The 21,640-nt window shown below is 36.2% G+C and overlaps 1 protein-coding gene and 1 long non-coding RNA gene across 2 annotated transcripts in view; both read right to left on the bottom strand.

Annotated features, from left to right (window-relative positions):
* The window catches only part of LOC307122625, a 505,212-nt gene that overhangs the window by 390,777 nt on the left and 92,795 nt on the right, over nt 1-21,640 (bottom strand). The gene's annotated exons all lie outside the window — the stretch shown is intronic.
* LOC307122623 (adhesion G protein-coupled receptor L3) overlaps nt 1-21,640 on the bottom strand; it is a 307,023-nt gene that overhangs the window by 250,819 nt on the left and 34,564 nt on the right. Inside the window, exon 2 of the mRNA XM_079810734.1 lies at nt 14,706-14,919. Within this exon, the coding sequence (XP_079666860.1) occupies nt 14,706-14,919 (214 nt within the window). The remainder of the gene's footprint in view (nt 1-14,705; nt 14,920-21,640) is intronic.

Here is a 21,640-nt window from a genome sequence, read left to right as displayed (position 1 = left end):
ATACTTTTACACAGAGAGAAAGTCAATTCTTAAGAGAAGCCTCTCCATCGGTATAAAGCCGTTTTACTGCCTTCGAGAGCATTTCATCTACTTTGATATTGTGTTTATACTAAGAGTTCTTGAGTGAAAGCACTTTGTGCTGCATATGATGAATGACAGCATGCGTTATTTCCCACTGAATAATTTTTCACTCGGAAATATGTTACATTATAGAAATGAAATGCGCTGTGAATGTGGTTTCGTGTTGTCATTAACCTGCAGTAGGTGACAACATGTTTGGAACTGACTGTTAAAGACAAGCTAAATCTTCAGGACGGACAGATATTTCTGCATAAATAAGGTCTGTGGTTTAATGCTTCCAAAAGTGTTCCATACTCACACTATTAGATGGTTGTGTCGGGATGCTCAAACAAATAAAGCATGAACATTTTGCAAATGGGGTCAGTATTACACTTTTCAGGGGAAAACACATTCTAATGAATGTATCTGCAAATCAGTAATAGTGAAAAGCTTGGTAACACTTTAAAGCAGCAGTGTCCAATCCTGCTCCTGGAGGGCCACTGTCCTGCAGAGTTTAGCTCCAACCCCAATTAAATACACCCGAACCAGCTCATCAGGGTCTTACTAGGCATACTAGAGACCTCCAGCAGGTGTGTTGAGGCAAGCTGGAGCTAAACAGCATCCCTCCAGGACCGAGTTTGGACTTTATGTGTAATGCATAATTAAGGTATTATACCTTAATATATATTATATTAAGTTATAATTTATTAATAATTGTAACCAAATTTAAAAAGCATTATAATCCTTGTCCTTTGCATTATAGGCTACTTTCTAAAGGTGTATCAATGAATAGATACGTTTTATATTGTAATATACGTAACTCTGGTTACAATTCATGAGACCATATGCATCACAGTGCATTAAAAATGCATTAAAATACTTTTATTATGCATTATATATAAAGATTTTATGTGTTACCAAAAGTTTTACTGCATTCATTTATCGAGAATTGTGCACAGCCAAAAGTTTCTGTAAGAATTTTTAATGTTTTTGAAAAAAGTCTCCCTTCGGAAATCATTCTAGCATGCAAATATATGGAATATTTGGTGCTCAAAACATGTCTTTGTTGGAAACATTTTTGGAAGTTTTTTCCCCCTCTTCTTGTTCGGGATTTTTTGAGGAAAATAAATATTAAATGGGTCATGACATGAGAAATCACATTTGCTTGATCTTTTGACATAAGAGATCTTTGTATCTTTAAAACACATTCACGTTTCATAGCTTAAAATGTCCTCCTCGTTATAAACAAATCATTTATTTAATCAAGCTCTGAAAACAGCTCGTTTTGATATTTCGGGATCTGTGACATCACACGGGCAAATGCATTTGCATATGACTGCCTCCAGATCAAGACATCGACGAATAGTTATACATCATCGCACCATACAGGGAGTGCAGAATTATTAGGCACGTTGATTTTCTGATCATATTTTTTTTCCAGGCACATTTGACCAATTCCAAACCACAGTAATCCTAATAACTACTATTGATTTAGTATTTAATAATGTATAAGTGATATATAATTGTTCGTGAAGGCTGGAAATGAAAATCACCTTATATTCAGGTGTGCAGAATTATTAGGCATGTTTTCTTTTACAGATAAATTGAGCCAAAAAAGAGATTTAACTCAGACTGAAAAGTCAAAAAGTATTAAATGCCCATGAGAAGGATGCAATACTAATGCAATACTAGACATTGCACTTAAGGCATGACCATTGGACAGTGAAATGCTTGTTGGGTCAGCAGGATCTGACAAAAACAGGTGGTGAAGAAAAGACACCTGTTAACTGCAAAAGAATTAAGAATTAAGGTGAAGAATTAAGGGTGAAACCATCAGGAACCCTTTAGTCTCCAGCGCCACCATTTTCCAGAGCTGCAACCTACCTGGAGTCTCCAGAAGTGCAAGGTGTCAGGATCTCAGAGACTTCAGTTAGGTAAAGAATCCTAAAAAATGACCCCCACTAGATAAGAATCACAAGCTGAAGTGTTGTAAAATACATGAAGAAGGTTTTTTATAGGCTTTATGGACAGATAGGTTGAGAGTGACTCTTGAAGGACCAGCACCACATCCTCTAGTACCACTGTTTGAAGAATTCATCTTCCAGAATCTGGCAGTACGTTTTGGGAGTTCATTTTTAGTCCATCTCTGCAAAACGGACTTCAGGATGGACTAAAATGAACTCCCAAAACGTACTTAATGGCTGACATTGTCCTACACTGGCATGGCTCAAGGGTTGTTGCTCTTTAAGTAAAATAGGCTGCATCCCAAACATTTCATTAAATATAAAATATAACTATTTTTATACACTACGCTTCTAGTGTATTTAGAGTATCATTTTACATGCATTCATCAGATGTCATTAAAATGACAAAAAATTCCAGCTGTTTAATTAAAATAGATCAAGACCTACATTATTGGCCTCTGGCAGTCATGTTAAATTCAAACTTCAACACATTTTTAATGATTATTGACAGGGACACTCCACACAGTGTGCATGCCAAATGTTGTACAGATCTGGCAAAAATCAAACAACGAAACAAAGATTAGTTTTGCAAAAGCAGATTTCAAAAAATAAAAAAATGTAGGGCTGTCAAACGATTAATAAAAGTTTGTGTTTACATAATATATGTGTGTGTACTGTGTATAATTATTATGTATATATTAGGGATGCAACAATACAGTTAGTCCACGGTTCAATACATACCTTGGTTTTTAACCACGGTTTTCGGTTCGGTTCAGTTCTGATGGCTTGTCACATACATTTTTGGTTATTCTATTCTTAGGCGACAGGAACAGCAAGAGGTTAAGGAGAAAAAAGACTTTTTTTGGCAATACTCTTTCTTTATTTTACTTAAAATAATTGAAAAACCTACCTTAAACTTAAAACTTTACTTAAAAAAACGCATGAGGGTACGTTGGATTTTTACAGTCAAAGAATCTGGCATTTCTTGAACCCCTAATAATCTGACAAAAACAACAGGGTTTCTAACATTTCGTGCCTGGACCTCGAAAGAGGAGGAAAAACTACAGGAAAAAACCTTTTACAGGCACTCAGGAAAAAAATTAAGATATGGGCTGAGTGTGTGAGTGCTCGGGAAATAGGGCTTAAACTCCAAACATAATCACACAACATTTGAGTGTTTTTATTGCTGTGGTGTTTTGTTTATTCTGTGTACATATAAAACTATACTTGACCTGTGTGTGTGTGTGCGTGTGTGCGTGTGTGTGTGTGTGTGTGTGTGTGTGTGTGTGTGTGTGTGTGTGTGTGTGTGTGTGTGTGTGTGTGTGTGTGTGTGTGTGTGTGTGTGTGTGTGTGTGTGTGTGTGTGTGTGTGTGTGTGTGTGTGTGTGTGTGCTTGTTTATGTGATTTATGAGGACACAAATTTGTATAATGACATGGGTATTACACTGGTATTACAACATCAAGGTGGTTTATGAGGACATTTCAAATGTCCCCGTAAATCAAATCGCTTTAAAAACATATTAAACAATGTTTTATTAAAAATGTAAAAATGCAGAATGTCTCCTGTGAGGGTTAGGTTTAGGGGCAGGGGCAGTGTAAGGGGATAGAATATACAGTTTATACAGTATAAAAACCATTACGCCTATGGAGAGTCCTCATAATGCTGTTGCACCAACATGTGTGTGTGTGTGTGTGTGTGTGTGTGTGTGTGTGTGTGTGTTTGAGCAAACGACTTTCTTTCCATTCAGCAGGATAATGAAGACAACACAAATACTCAATCAAGAAACACAGTCCAATACAGCTTCCACTGCACTTTCTCTCTCAAATTCTCTGATAAAACTCTCATATTCTATATTATATAGAATATCTATATTCATATTCTCATATTATATATTCTATATCCTTGCTCTCAAATTCTCATATTCTATGTATTTTTCTCCCCAAGATCCACTTATAATGCTAGTTTAAGTTTCTTGCACAAAAAAACGACATCTTCATCCCCTGATTTGTGTAAAATGCTCTGCAGGCACAGCTGATATGAACATACACTATTGCCAAAAGTATTGGGACACCCCTCTAAATAATTGAATTCAGATGTTCCAATCACTTCCATGGCCAAAGGTGTATAAAATCAAGCACATATGAAAGAATGGGTCACTCTCAGGAGCTCAGTGAAGTCAAGCGTGGTACCGTGATAAGTTGTCACCTGTGCAATAAGTCCATTTGTCAAATGTCCTCACTACTAAATATTCCACGGTAAACTGTTAGTGGTATTATAACAAAGTGGAAGCAATTGGGAAAAACAGCAACTCAGAGACAAAGTGGTAAGCCACGTAAAATCACAGAGCGGGGTCAGTGCATGCTGAGGCGCACAGTGTACAGAAGTCGCCAACTTTCTACAGACCTCCAAACTTCGTATGGCCTTCAGATTAGCTCAAGAACAGTGTGTAGAGAGCTTCATGGAATGGGTTTCCATGGCCGAGGAGCTGCATCCAAGCCTTACATCACCAAGTGCAATGCAAAGCGTGGGATGCAGTGGTGTAAAGCACGCCACCACTGGACTCTAGAGCAGTGGAGACGTGTTCTCTGGAGTGACCAATCACGCTTCTCTGGCAAACAGATGGACTAGTCTAGGTTTGGCAGTTACCAGGAGAACAGTTCTTGCCTGACTGCATTGTGCCAAGTGTAAAGTTTGGTGGAAGGGGGATTATGGTGTGGGTTGTTTTCCAGGGGTATCCCTTAGTTCCTGTGAAAGCAACTCTTAATGCTTCAGCATATCAAGACATTTTGGACAATTTCATGCTCCCAAATTTGTGGGAACAGTTTGGGGATTGCCCCTCCTGTTCCAACATGACTTCACACCAGCGCACAAAGCAAGGTCCATAAAGACATAAAGATGAGCGTGTTTGGTGTGGAGGAACTTGACTGGCCTGCACAGAGGCCTGATCTCAAGCCAATAGAACACCTTTGGGATGAATTAGAGCGGAGACAGTGAGCCAGGCCTTCTGGCCTGACATCAGTGCCTGACCTCACAAATACGCTTCTAGAAGAATGGTCAACAATTCCCATAAACACACTCCTAAACCTTGTGGAAAGCCTTCCCAGAAGAGTTAAAGCTGTTATAGCTGCAAAGGGTGGGCCCACTTTATATTAAACCCTAGAGATTAAAAGTGGGATGTCATTAAAGTTCATGTGCCTTTCATGTAAAAGCAGGCGTCCAAAAACTTTTGCCAATATAGTGTATTTGATGTAACATATAAAGTTGTGTGGAATGGGTTTTGACAAGTAAGATTTTAGTGTATTTTGGCATAATTTCTTTAAAATTCTATTCAAAACTATCCAAATACACAAGTCACCTGTTACTGTGTTTGTGAACTAACATTTGATACAGTTTGCTTGTATTAGGGGACATTCATTGAACTGTTCTTCTTCAAAGCACACAAACCACCATTGAGCTTGCATGAAAGAATCTCCGAATTTTGTCTGAAAATCTCGTATGAGATTGTTCAGGCTTGCGTGAATTTTTGCAAAAGTCACAGGTGAACACAACGGGAGATTTAGAGGATGGCGGAAGATGTATTTGTAATCTAAATCTGTGTTTTCCTCACAGTCGCTTCCCTTTCAATCAAAAAAGACAAACAATATAAACATTCAGCAATGCAGAGAAACCAGATCATTTTTATTCTCATTCTCTGTCTCACTTTTTTCTCTTTTTTTAAAGGCCGCATAAAAAAAAAAGTTTTGTGACTGTCAGCTCATGTCAGTTGAAGTCATCAACAGTGTGATGGTGTACTCCTAAAAGCTCAATCCAAGCAGCACTACAGATTTAAAAATTAAAACATTTCTCTTCAGAAAAAACAAACTCCAAATAGTTATGACGTCATCTTGTGCTCAGAGGTGTATACAACTTTTTATCCAATGAACTCTTCTCTGCGATTAAAATCCCCTCCCCCAAATCAAAAGAACCACCTGCCTCTGAACAGCAACAAATCATGGATTGCAAACAAAACGGTATTCACTCTCTCAGTACTTTTTAGTAGTAAATCCATTACAGGAAAGAAACCTGTGTAGGCATGAGGTCTTTAAACATATGTCAGAATATCTTAACATCTGGAACCTCACAGACTGTGACGCATTGTCATGTTTATTGTCATCAGGTGAATGAAGAGTGTTCAAAGGCAAGTACCTTGTCAAGTGCCTGACATCTTGAGGACATGTGTGCATGCGTGTGTGTGTGAGTGAGTGAGAGTGAGAGAGAGAGAGAGAGAGAGAGAGAGAGAGCTGATCTAAGGCTTGTTTAAGGTATGTAAGAGTTTTCTGATCTGCTCATCCATGAACCGAACTCAGGTGTCCATGTCAGCCTTTGCTGAAGTTAAAGGAGAAACATCATGTGAGCATCTACGCTGAAAAAAATCTGGTGTAGAAACAATTTTCACTCAGATATTAAAGGAACACTCCTTTAAAGCCTAATAAATGTTGAAATTGAAAGCTTTCAGTTATACTGTAATGTAACGTCATTAATGTTTCATAGAGAGATTAGTATCAGTGATACTGGCCTTCATTCATAAAAAGATACCATTACAACACATATTTAAAATATGCTGTCTTTAAATTGTTTATACATTAATTTGGAGTGTAACTGAAATTATTACAATATCAAAATATTAAAAACTTAAAATATTAAAAACTTGCGATTAATCGCGATTAATTACAGAAACATTTTTGATTAATTAGTTTTTTTTTTTTTTTTCGAGCACTATTTAAAATATAAAACTAATAGTATCTCAATACTAAAATAATAAAACAGACTTGCAATCCATTTTTGAGTCAAAACATTTGAAGAACCACTGAAAGTTTCAAGACAAACATTAAGGAATATCTTACCCAAAGATGACAGAATTGTCATTTTATGGCAAACCATTTATTGTAATATTTGATTTTCAACAGGCCTTCATTTCATAAGTGAAGGCAGAGATCAGATTCATAGCAAACCTTCCTTCCCTCACCAACTTAAATCATGCTTTTCACTGCAGCATTCAACACACACACACACACACACACACACACACACAAACACAGCTTCTAAACTGTGAAAAATCACTCAATATATCAAACATGCGGATAAATCTAACGGCCTGTCAGAGTTTGTCAGCAGATTCTGTTTTATGTGACGCAGATCCTGTGCTTCAGCTTCTTCAACTGCATCGGTACTCACATATTATTAAAAAATAAAAAAACCTTGTTAATGTATTTCATGCTTTATATACTAATATATTCAACATATCATAGCTTTTTACAGAAAATATTCAAATGTAACCCCCTTTGTATTGGTAAACATTTCCAATTTCTCAGTAGCTGTAACAGATTATTTATTTTTTAATTAAATGTAATGGCGTTACATGTAACTAGTTACTCCCCAACACTATATATATATATATATATATATATATATATATATATATATATATATATATATATATATATATATATATATATATATATATATATAATAGAAACAATAAGTTTGCTTTAAATGGCTGTTGCCTTCTGATATTAGCTGTATGTGTGCATGTCTGCGTGAGATGACTCAAGCTGCACCAGAGCAAGCAGACAGGTGGCTTGCGGCCCGGAAAAGCAGATCTATTCCCACGAGGGCAGAATTCCACACAACGAAGAGTAGCGCTTCCGAATTGAGCTATCAGATTACTCGGCCAACCCAAGGACCTCTGCCAGTCACAGAGCACACAGACACACAACGACAGACAAAGGGAAAATTCAGCCCACAAGCAATGATAATATGACACAGATGTGGGCAAAAGCAAAACGTATTTGCTATTTTTAAAAAAAAAAAGGAAAATCTGTTGGATAGTAACGCTGCCCTCAGAATTCGGTTTGTTACGTAAATCCTGGAAAATCTGATCTTAAGCGCTAGACAATAAACAGAGAAACAGATAGACAAAAGCAGCACTATAGAGGATACCAGAGCTGACATGTGAGTATGTCTAGTCTGAGAAACATGCTGCTGCATTTTCCAACAATTCAATACAGTTAAATTGTATTCAGGGGCCAGTTGCATAAACTAAGCCATTATGTTAAGACAGTGTCTTAAGATCTAGTATGAGCCACTAGCAGTTAGGCAAGTGGCATTCAGTCTTACTTTTCGTATCAAATTAGGCCAGTCTATGTTTTTATGTAACTGATTTAAAAAAATTATGAACAGTCTTAAAGAAAAAAAATGTATGTCTAACTTGTAAGACTAGTCTTAACGGTTTATGCAACCGGCCCCAGTTCTATTCAATTCTTTTCAACACGGCTGTAACCACAAAAGGCAATGAGGGGGACCACCCCAGTAATTGGAAATTAAAATATAAAAATTCTGTCATTAATTACTCACCCTCATGTCATTCCAAACCCGTAAGACCTTCGTTCATCTTCAGAACACAAATTAAGATATTTTTGATGAAATCGATGAGCTTTCTGACCCCTCCATAGACAGCAATATAATTAACACTTTCAAGGCCCAGAAAGTTAGTAAAACATCGTTGAAATAGTCCATGTGACTCCAGTGGTTCAACCTTAATTTAATGAAACGACGAGAACACTTTTTGTGTGCAAAAACAAACAAAAATAATTACTTTATTCAACATGCGTCGTGGTGCTCATGTGAGCATCATCGGCTGCCGTAGATCTCGAGAGCGCTGCACTATTTACAACGTAAATAGCGTGGTAAGATATAAGTAGATAAACATTTAATATTTGAAAACTGTTTTATGATGGATAGGTTTAACAACCCACTGTAACATACAGTGATGCAAACTATCATTTTGAATTGAAAATATTTAATCATTTAAATTATGTCATTCATAACTGAATGTGATGAGACAAGAAAGGTGGGGTTTTTTTTATTTATTTTTTTAAATTTTTTACATATTAGACATACAAACATGTATGTTGAATGAATTTGCAGAGTTTAAATTGATTAATTCACAACTAGGCTGGTACTTGTAGCGTTCTTATTTCTTCTTCCTTCCCTTAAAACCCTTCTAGGGTCTTCAGGGTCTTTTCTAACCCCAAAGGACATTTGCTCAAATAAACATTTTTTTTTTTGTCAAAATGGCATGAGACTTTGTAGGGTTGTCAACACTCTCTAGATCTACAGATAAAAGTTAGTAACTGAAGTGTAGATTAAATTTGTAGAATTATAAGAAAATCAGATGTTTGAAATAAATGATAAACTCTAAAGACTCCAACTTTTCTCTTGTTCAGGTTTGATTCTAATCATAATGTAACATCATTGAAAAAAATATTTTTTCAGTACAAAAAAATGCTAAACTTTGACAAAATTAATAAATTTGAATTGTTATAATTGTGATTTATACATTTATATATGAATCCAACTGAAAAAAACTTGTGAAAAGATGTCTTTCAGTCAGTCAAATAGCACATAGCAAATAGTGGAGCTCTGCAGCCAATTACCGGTAAGTCTTTTTTTTTTTTTTACTGTATTTTCCAAAAGATGGGCAAAAATCTTACACTAAACCATGTCAAATTATCCATGTTATCCCCACAAATGAAAGTTAGAAATTTGGGTCTTTTATAAAGTGCATTTTACATTAAAAACTGATTTTGTGTGAAAATCCATTACAAAATGTGTTTTCATTTATTTATATAAATTTTAAAATTATTATAAATACTCCAAAAACTGCACAGATGTTGAGTAAAAACATTAATAAACAGAGTAAAATTAAATTTGTTCTAAAAACAACAATTTTTTTGTTACAAAATTACATTTTGTTGCCTGAGGTCTGTGGAGACCCCAAAGACCCTGAGTGTAATTCCCAAACGAAGACCGTACAAGGGTTAAATCTCTTTTAATCATTTCATTATTTAATTTCCCCCTTAAAAAAACGTTGCTAAGACATGGTTACTTCCTTGCTATTCATTATACATGCATGACAAAATTTTAAATTGTAAAAGCGATAACAGAAAATATAGAAAACAATCAAATATATAACAACATTTTGTATTGTGGTTGGAAACAGAAATATAGAAAAATATAGAAATTGTATTGTTTATTTTGTGATAATACTTGTTTCTAGTTGTTATGGACATTAAAATCCCACTATTACGCATGCAAAGTAAAATGTACTTTATTTAAAAGAGATTTTGCCCAGATTTTTAATAGATAGTGAATCAGATACCTAATTATGCGCAAATAAAGCATGTACAAATAAAGGCCACTGTCAACACGTGTAGTTCATTCAGTGTAATTGGCCCCTTGAACATTTTTAGTGCTGTTTTTGATTTTCCACTGCTTACTGATTACACCATCTTCATTTTTAGGATACTCTTGTATGTGAAATGAAATAATGAACGGTTTTATATGTGCACTCTCTCTCTCTTGCTGTTTGGATTTTCTTCTTGTCTTCTTTCTAATAGGCTTAAAGGGTAAGTGGGATCGAAGTGTTCGAGTTTGTTTCCTCTCTGGAGGTGAGATTTACCTCCTCTCATATTTCTAATTGTTAACGAGGCTGGAAGACACAGAAGAACAGCTAATGCTACAGGATTCCCATAAAAAAAAAGATGTGTGAACGAATCTTCCCTTAACGTTATTTGTAACATTGCAACAGACTCAAGTCTCTTGTCATGTTTTCTACTACTACCAAAAGGGGGCACTAGTATACTCAGGTGTGAGGTTTAAAGCCAGGTATGTAGTAGAGGAAGACTGCTGCATCGCCTCAATTCAAAATGTCCTGATTGACAAACTTTTAGTTTCCTGCTCAATCGAAAACTTCTGCTTATTGTGTAATTCATGGAATTAGAGATCAAGTGAATTTCTGTTCATGATCTTCGTTGGCATCGTTTGTGGATCCTGTTGGATTTAGCGCACAAGGATTAAGATCAACTTCTTTCTGTGAATTTTTTGTTTTATCTCGATTACAAGGGAAACTTTCTTTCAAAGACGGACATTCATCAAATGGAACTCATTATCTGAACAATTCTTTCAATTATATTTGATTCAAAGATTTGGTATTTACTTGTTTTTGTTTATTTTCAATATCAATTGCTGCTTGCTTTTGTTCTATACATTTTGTGCAATAAACTATCCATGATGCTTAATTTTTTGGGTCATACTGCCTAATTTATGTTTATGGTTAGTTGTTGAGTACTCCCAAAATTCCTATTTATAACAGCCTCTTACCCAGTGAAGTTAGAGAAGTGTTATAACATGACTACCATCCAATAATCGCAACAAGCTTTGTGCTTTGGTATTTCTGATATGAAAAAAATAATAATAATAATTTAAACAATTAATGTCCTTTTCACACTCTTTAATGTGGCGTGACAGTACGTAACACATTCTGCTGAAAATACATGACATCCTACAGAAATTCTATGTGAAATTCTAATGAAATGCTGTGATGTTCCACTGAAACACGTATGTGATACTTTACTGCAACTTTATGTAACATATTCTACTGAAACTTTATGTGACACCTTCCACTGAATAATCTATGTAACACACTATTCTGAAATTCTACAACATACTCTAAAATTCTACATAACACATTCTGCTGAAACTCTACACGATACATTCTGCTGAAAATCTATGTGATACATTCTGCTGAAACTGACATTCTACTGAAAAAGTGTGACATCTAACTGAAATTCTATATGAAGTTCTAATGAAGCAATATGTGATGATTTACTGAAAAACTCTGTTACAAATTCTAATGAAACTCTATGACGCTTTCCACTGAAACTCTACATAACATACTATACGAAAATTCTACACAACACATTCTGCTAAAACTCTATGCAACATTCCTCTGAAACTCTATGTGATGCATTCTAAACCTCTGTGATACATTCCACTGGAACTATGTAACATACTATACGGAAATTCTACAACATACTCTAAAACCTTACAATACACATTCTACTGGAACTCTACATTACATCTTATACTGAAACGCTACATGACACATTCCACTAAAATTCTACAACATACTCTAAAACTCTACATACACATTCTTCTGAAACTCTACGTGACACATTCCACTGAAACTCTATGTGATACATTCTGCTGAAACTGTGACATTCTACTGAAAAGGTGTGACATCTTACTGAAATTCTATATGAAATTCTAATGAAACATTATGTGATACTTAACTGAAACTCTATGTAACATATTCTACTGAAACTCTACTAACATACTATACGGAAATTATACAACATAGATAAAACCTTACATAACACATTCTACTGAAACTCTAAATGACACCTTCTACTGAAAATCTACGTGACACACTGTACTGAAACTTTATGTGATGGATTCTACTGAAATTCTACATAACATACTATACTGAAAATCTGCAACATACTCTAAAACTCTACATACACATTCTTCTGAAACTCTATGTGACACATTCCACTGAAACTCTATGTGATACATTCTGCTGAAACTGTGACATTCTACTGAAAAGGTGTGACATCTTACTGAAATTCTATATGAAATTCTATGTGATACTATACTGTAACTCTATGTAACATATTCTACTGAAACTCTATGACACCTTCCACTGAAACTCTACTAACATACTATACGGAAATTCTACAACATACATAAAACCTTACATAACACCTACTGAAACTCTACGTGACACACTGTACTGAAACTTTATATGATGCGTTCTACTGAAATTCTACACAACATACTATACTGAAAATCTACAACATACTCTATAACTCGACATAACACATTCCACTGAAACGTTACGTGCTACATTCCAATAAAACTCTGTGATACATTCCACTGATACTCTATGTATGAAAAACTATACTAAAATTCTACAAAAACTCTAAAATCTTACATAACATTCTACTGAAACTCTATATGACACTCTGAAACTCTGCTTGCCAAATTCTACTGAAACTTTACAACATACTCTAAATGACATTCTACAGTAAAGACTCTATTAAATCTTTACGACATTAGTAACATTCTATGACACTCTAATCAAACTCTGTACAAAATCCATTGTAACTCTATCAGACCCTCTACTTAAAGATTCTCAATTCAAATTCCCCACAGCTAATATGATTTCATGCGTGAGGTTAGAGGTTTGGTGTGGAGAAAAATACCATTGTTCTGCACTAGATGGACACTGTTACTGTTTGTTATCTTGCTGTGTTGCCGAGCAGCTGCTTTAATTTATTTCAGCAGCAGAACTGAGAATACACAGAGGAACAATTACAGACACACTATGCTCTGATCCCGGTCTGTCTGACTCTTCCACTCTGCCAAGGTGTGAGGAGTGTCAAGCCGCATGAAATGTTGAGGAAAATGATAGGGAAGACCAGGACAACAGCAGCCAAAAGAGAGAGCAACACAGCAGGCTTTAATAAGCCAAATCTGCATCAGTGTATCACAAACACAGAATGTGGTGCAGCAGAAGCTAATGCAAAGGTTGGAGGTTCAAACCCCTGAAGGCTTGATTCATGGACCTGAGTATTTCTAAGGTATCCTATATCTAATTACCTGCATTACTATGTTCTTGAGTGGAGTGCTTAAACCCAGATTGCTCCAAGGGGATGTTCCCTGGCGTAATTGTACCATGAGATATTACTGGGTAAGAAACTAAACTAGCACATAGAAACAAAGCACACACACTAGGCCTGCAATATACAGGAGTACAAATGTGGTTCCGGCTATGCAAAATGTGTCAGTGGACAATACAACTTAAGGCAAAAATCTACACAACACACTTTTAAAATTCAGTACAACCTATACTTTTAAAACTCTACACAGCAAAAACTCATTACAACTGTGTTTGTGTACATATACACTATAGTCAAAACCGTCATTTTTAATGTTTTTGAAAGAAATCTCTTATGCACATTTTAAAACATTTATTTGATCAGTAAACAGCACAGTAAAACAGTAATAATGTGATATTACAATAAAATGTTTTAATATATTTTAAAATGTTATTTATATCAGTAGTGATGCAAAGCTGAATTGTCAGCATCATTACTCCAGTCTTTAGTGTCACATGATCTTCAGAAATCATTCTAATATACTGATTTGCGGCTTAATAAATATTTCTAATTTTTTTCTCATTATTGCCAACGTTGAAAACAATTTTTGCTTCTTAATGTGATACACTACAATTTACAAGTTTTAATTAGATTTTTTAAAAATATAATAAAAATGCATTACACTTACACTGATCAAAAGTGACAGTAAATACATTTATAATGTTACAAAAGATTCCCATTTCAAATAAATGCTGTTCTTTTTATTAATCAAAGAAACTTGAAAAAAAATATTGTGGTTTCCACAAAAATATTAAGCAGCAAAAACCAAATAAGTAATAATAAGAACCATTAATAATTGATCACTAATAATAATTGGAATAATTCAGCTTTGCCATCGCATGCATAGAATACATTATAAAATATATATTAAAAATAATTAGAAAATTGTTATTTTATGGTTATTTTAGAGTGCAATAATATTTCAAAATATTACTGTTTTTACTGTATTTTTTATCAAATAAATGTAGCCTTTGTGAGCTTAAGACACTTCTTTCAAAACCATTAAACTATCTTAATTATTATAAACTTCTGATCTGTAATAAAGCATGATTCTGGCCTAATTGTGTTTGTGTGTCTCACCTCTGGCTCATGATCTTGTATGCATCAGGTAAATAACAGCGGGTGTTCTCCATCTGTGCGGGGTCGGCATCACAGATTTTATCATCAGTTCGACCATAATTTGCACTCTCGATCATGATGACGTCCGTCCCGGGACAGCGCAGCTCGATTGGGTAACTTTCACAAGATAACTCCCGCCGAACAACTGCCATGGGCACTGGAGCACGACTGAATGCTGCAAAAAGTGAGAAGAGATACTCAGTAAAATAAAAACTACAAGATTGTATGACAACACAGTAGCAGTACAAGCTTTTTAACCTCAGGGATGAAATTAAGAAAACTGAGCAAAAATTACACGAGAAATCATTGTTGAAAGAGAGCGGATACATTGAAAATTTGGTGTTTCACAATGAGTCACGAGAAACACTATACCAATCTGTGACATTTGTCATCATTGACATCAAACTTTGAGACGGATTATCTCAGCAAAGGAGAAGTGCTCACTAACACAGATTTGTGAACAATGTTTGAGAGAAATAGGCCTTTGGTGTACATAGAAAAAGTCTTAGATCTCTGAGTTCAGCTCATGAAAAATTGGGGCAAAAACAAAAGTGTTGCGTTTATCATTTTGTTCAGTGTATAATAGATTTATAAATTATAACATTTTCACTAGGCAAGTAACATTTATTTATGTGAATAAGGCACATTCCATGCCTAATATAAATTGAAAGGAATGAAAATTGTTTTTATTTCAATGCTTAAAGGTGCAGTGTGTAGTATTTATGAAGATCTTTTGACAGAAATGCAATATAATATACATAACTATGTCTTCAGTGGTGTATAAAGACCTTACATAATGCACCGTTATGTTATTATCTTAAAATGAGCCATTTCAGCCTTACAGTGAAGTCACCATTTTGTGCCGTCATGTTTCTACAGTAGCCCTAAATGGACAAACTTCTCTACAGCGAACTAGCTACTCTCTGCTGTCTCAGAGGACGACATCTTTGTCCTGTGGCGGCCACCGTAGCTTCTCTACGTGCTTCGAAAAGGGAGATGTGAGCGGTGGGCGGTTGCAATTCGCAACCTCACCCCTAGATGCCGCTAAAATGTACACAGTGCACCTTTAATTAGCGGATAAGATGTTGATTTTTGTGTGGAAATCCTGCGTGGCACAAGAGTTTAGTTATTTCTTTTCAGATATTTCTGGATGAAGTGGCAGAACACATACAATAGGATCTGAGATCATTTCTCTGCTCTAAATCGTTCCAGATCAGAGTCTTTAGTCCCGGCTGATGGACTAAAGCTCAGCTTGTCTTCAGCTCAACTCCATGGGTTTATCTTTGGGACAGTAAAAGCTTGATTGTGTGGTCACTGAAGTATTTCTGTGTGGATTTACTCTGGACGTCTGTCATGATGGAAGAGCTGTTAGGCTCCACAGCAACATTTTGACTTAAAGTCTCAGGACATTTGATGGATTCCACAAATATGTCTGATATTCCCTGAATCTAAGTGAGAGAACAAAATAAATAAATAATAAATCACCACCCTATCTCATAGTGGTCACCATATACTATAAATAAAATTGTGTGTATGTCTGTATTTACAATTCACCAACATGAATAAGAATAGACTGGATTCCTCTTCATCTCAAAAGTTTGATAGCATAATAATGCGAAAACATGAAAGAACTGTAGAAATAAGTCAGACTCTGGGTCCTGATGCAAAAACCAGTTACAAACCCAGAACCTGATCTCCACATTTAAGGCTCTGACACACACCGATCCAACATTCACTGCCCACTGCACGTCATTGGGTTTGGTTTTAATTGGCTTCCAGCTTCCGAACTGCACCTTTTGTGTGAATCTCTGCGTTTAAGCAGAGTGAGATTGTTGTCACACTCGTGTGAACAAACACTCGCCCGCCGATAACAGATCATTAACCATGAGATGGGACGCAGCGGAGCTCTCACACACACTCTCGCTTCTCCTATCCTGTTAACTTTCACTTCATACGACACATACAGCTGCATTTCAATATGCTAGAGAGACAGTGTTCATCTGATGATAAAACAGACAAAAGAAACCCAGACTTATACAGAAGGAGTCTTTGTTATATATATATATATATATATATATATATATATATATATATATATATATATATATATATATATATATATATATATATATATATATATGGATCTGACTTGTTTGTTCAACACGTCCCACAGATGCTCGATTGGATTGAGATCTGGGGAATTTGGAGGCCAAGTCAACACCTCAAACTCATTTTGTGCTCCTCAAACCATTCCTGAACAATTTTTGCTTTGTGGCAGGGTGCATTATCCTGCTGAAAGAGGCCACAGCCACCAGGGAATACAGTTTCCATGAAATGGTGTACATGGCCTGCCACAATACTTAGGCAGGTGGTACGTGTCAAAGTAACATCAACATGGATGGCAGGACACAAGGTTTCCCAGCAAAACATTACCCAAAGCATCACACTGCCTCCGTCGGCTTGTCAACTTCCCATAGTGCATCCTGGTTCCATGTGTTTCCCAGGTAAGCAAAGCACACGCACCCGGCCATCCACGTGATCCGTGGACCAGCTCCATGGTCCAGTTCTGATGCTCACATGCCCACTGTTGCCGCTTTCGGCGGTGGACAGGGGTCAGCATGGGCACCCTGACTGGTCTGCAGCTATGCAGCCCCATACGCAACAAACTGTAATGCCCAGTGTTTTCGGACACCTTTCTACCAGCCTTCGCTCCCCACGTGCATCAATGAGCCTTGGCCGTCCATGACCCTGTCACCAGTTCCCTACTGTTCCTTCCTTGGACCAATTTTGATAGATACTGAACACTGCAGACCGGGAACACCCACAAGAGCAGCAGTTTTGGAGATGCTCTGACCAAGACGTCTAGCCATCACAATTTGGCCCTTGTCAAACTCGCTCAAATCCTTACGTTTTCCTGCTTCTTACACATCATTTTTGAGGACAAAATGTTCACTTGCTGCCTAATATATCCCACCCACTAACAGGTGCCGTGAGGAAGAGATAATCAGTGTTATTCACTTCATCAAATCAGGGCACAACATTAACGCTTGTCCGGGACAAGTGGATTTTTTGAAGGGGCAAGTGAATGAGAAATTTACTTGCCCGACGGACAAGTAGCCTGATAAAACGTCATTTAAAAAAATAACCAGGGAATCACCAAAATGCAAGAATGATTCTGCATTCATTAGTGTAAGTGGCGATCGATAGTGGATAAAAATAATATATAATGAACTGACGGTAACTATAACACTCGCGCTGTTGACGCTTGCGCAGCCTCTCGAGGAGAAATCGAGACAAATGTGCACTGCCGTAAAAATTTAGAAATGTGGAGTTTATTTATATCTATAACCTATGATACAGTTGCAACGTCACATTACCAAGAGTGCTGTTTTCCTGAATAACATCACGACTGAAAATGACACTGATTTCATGACAGTTCCATAAACTATTATTAACATCAAGTCACTTACATTTGAGATGCAATATTGAGTGTTTTTGTTCTATTTCAGCAGCGAAAATAGTTCCAAATAAAGATCACAGCAGACCGCGTGTCACCGCAACAGCGTTAGTGAATGATTCAGCTTTTTGAATGAATCGGTTGAATCAAAGATTCAATGACCTATTAATTCTTGAATGATTCAGCCGTTTGAACGAATCAACTCAATGACTCGCTCATTAACACGGTCACCTGCCGCCACCTACTGGCGTTTTAGTTTCATGTTTTTCAATATTGCTTCAGAATAAATTATTTAAAGTAAAAAAAAAATTTTTTTTAAAGAATAAATAAAAAAAAAAAATTCCGGACAAGCACGTGAACAAGCTTAATGTCGAGCCCTGCACATATATATGACAGTAAACTAGTGCAAATGAACTAAAGTAATAGCAAATGACTTTAAATATTAAATAAAAAACAATACAACTGTGTGTGTGTGTGTGTGTGTGTGTGTGTGTGTGTGTGTGTGTGTGTGTGTGTGTGTGTGTGTGTGTGTGTGTGTGTGTGTGTGTGTGTGTGTGTGTGTGTGTGTGTGTGTGTGTGTGTGTGTGTGTGTGTGTGTGTGTGTGTGTGTGTGTGTGTGTGTGTGTGTGTGTGTGTGTGTGTTCATGTTTTTGTATCCCGGTGGGGGGCCTGAAAGCACACAGACTCGTGGGGACTCGTGTCCTAAATTGAGGTCCCCATGAGGAAACAAGCTTATAAATCATACAAAGTTTTTTTTTGTAAATGTAAAAATTCATAACGTTTTGATGGGTAGGTTTAGTGTGAGGGGATAGAATATACACAGTTTGCACAGTATAAAGTGTGTGCTTATTTATATGATTTATATAGGACACAAATTTATATAAAGACATGGGTATTACACTGGTATTACAACGTAAATGTGGTTTATGAGGACAGTCCTCATAATTAAACTTGCTTAAAAAAAAACATACTAAACAATGTTTTATTTTAAAAAAAAATGCAGAAAAGGGGGATAGAATATACAGTTTATACAATATTAAAAACCATTACATCTATGGAATCCCTATAATGATGGATGCACACACACACACACACACACACACACACACACTGATGTGCAAGTGTGTCATGTAGGATTGAGTGTGTGTGGTCCTTTTCTCTCCTCTTCCACACCCTGACACCTGGAGAGCTCTGACATTTAAAAGTCATCATTAACATCAAAACACAAGCCCATGGGGCTCAAACACACACACACACACCAACACACACACACACACACACACACACACACACACACACACACACACACATTCCAAGAGGCCTGGTCAGCATAATCTCACAAAAGAGAGAAAATCTGCCTAAACATACAGGTCAGAAACATCAGGGTGACGGATTAACCATGCTGTGTGTGTGTGTGTGTGTGTGTGTGTGTGTGTGTGTGTGTGTGTGTGTGTGTGTGTGTGTGTGTGTGTGTGTGTGTGTGTGTGTGTGTGTGTGTGTGTGTGTGTGTGTGTGTGTGTGTGTGTGTGTGTGTGTGTGTGTGTGTGTGTGTGTGTGTGTGTGTGTGTGTGTGTGTGTGTGTGTGTGTGTGTGTGTGTGTGTGTGTGTGTGTGTGTGTGTGTGTGTGTGTGTGTTGACAGATGGTCTTCAGCAGTCTGATAAAACTGTTTAAAAAGTCCTTCTGCATTGTCTTATGACTCATAATGAGTGACAAAGGACCGTTTTTTTACCTTTACACACAATAACACATGAAGAACTCAACTTGACATTACGCATCGTAACAAAACATTCACACAAACCCGTCATCTTTTTACACTCTCATTGTTATGTTGAGTTTAGAGGGTTTATTACATGGCTACATATAAAAACAATAGTCTCATATTATAATATTTAAAACAAAATTGCACAAGCAAGAGTGTAACAGAATGTACATAACTGGGCCAAACAAGTACGTAAGTAAGTAAGGAACTTCTATGTGAAACAATTTACGTTTTTCTACTTACTACTTACAAGTTCAAAAGATGGCTCCATTAAATATACAAAAATGTCATGTTATAAATATTGTTGTTTCTGATATTACATTTTAGATACAGTATTGTGTGTAACTTTGTCTGTTTTTGATCTGTCAAAGAGAATGGTTCCAAACAAAGCCATGTATCTGGAACTGGTGTGTATGATCGTGAATAGATTCAGTGTTTTTCAACAAATCGAGTGAATGATTCAATGACTCATTCATAAAGAGAGTCACATGTTTTTAATAATCATGATCATATAATCATCTGCATATTTATAATATTATATTCAAAATTGTAGTTGTATTGCAACTTTCTGTTTATATCAAGGATGATTATTTCTTCTAGTGGAAAGATGTCACTTAATGAACTAGCTTAGTAAAATAATGTTTTTATTTAAAATGATTTAACACTTATATTACATTTCCATGAGTTGTGTCATTGACTTTCAGTTGTTTGTGATTACTGCATTTAAAAAAAAATTCCATGACATAACATTTTATAACATTATCTAGTACTCCATGACTTTTTAGACCTTTAAAAAGTTTAAAACATTCCTCTGTGTGTGTTCTTGCTTTGCTTGATTGTTCTTAAAGTAGCTTATGTTGAGCAGTGAAGCCAGACACTAATTACTGTTTGGTTTTCTTTTTCTTTCTTACAATTGATTCTTCTACTGAAGCACTAAATAAGCATTGACTGAAAGAGCAAATGAATACCATAACTTGGACACAGCGCGTGTCAGTGTGTGTGTGTGTGTGTGTGTGTGTGTGTGTGTGTGTGTGTGTGCACAGAACATCTGAGGTTGTCGGTTTGTGTTTGCTTGTTTGCAGGTGGCAAACACACAGTCCTGTGAGCCGTGAGGGATGGCGTCAGATGGTTTGACCAGCTCAGTCAATTAGCTTCAGTCTGCATGGTGAACATCTCCACCTGTGTCCATGTGCATCACTGTTTCTCTTTCACTCTGCAGTTACACACTGATTTCCACAAACACTATAAATGCAACAAGAACCTTTGATATATCAGAGATGTGTGAGCACGATTCTGTTCTGCATTTCCAAACCTTCTGAAGAAAAATATCCATATTTCAAACTTTACAAACTGTAATCTCTAACTTCCGCTAACTGTCGCGTGTTCACGAGAGGCTGGTGTTCCAGCGTATGACGTAGGACGCTCCGGTGAGAATATGCTCTTCCGCGTTCGTCACCGGAAATTGCGCTATACCTGCGTCCTACGTCATACGCTGGAAAGCCAGTCTCTCGTGAACAAATATGATATTAATCATATAATATATATATATAATAAAATATAACTTATTTGTTACTACTGTAAAGCTGTATTAAATTATTGTGGGATCTCATTCGATGCTTTCAGAATCGTATACTTTTCTAAATAATTTTGGGTAACATTTAATTTTACAGTGTCATTGT

Source organism: Gobio gobio (assembly GCF_949357685.1).
Source record: "Gobio gobio genome assembly, chromosome: 2".
In the NCBI taxonomy this organism is placed as follows: domain Eukaryota; kingdom Metazoa; phylum Chordata; class Actinopteri; order Cypriniformes; family Gobionidae; genus Gobio; species Gobio gobio.
The sequence above is the reverse complement of the archived record's forward strand: the minus strand, read 5'-3'. Positions and strand labels throughout refer to the sequence as shown.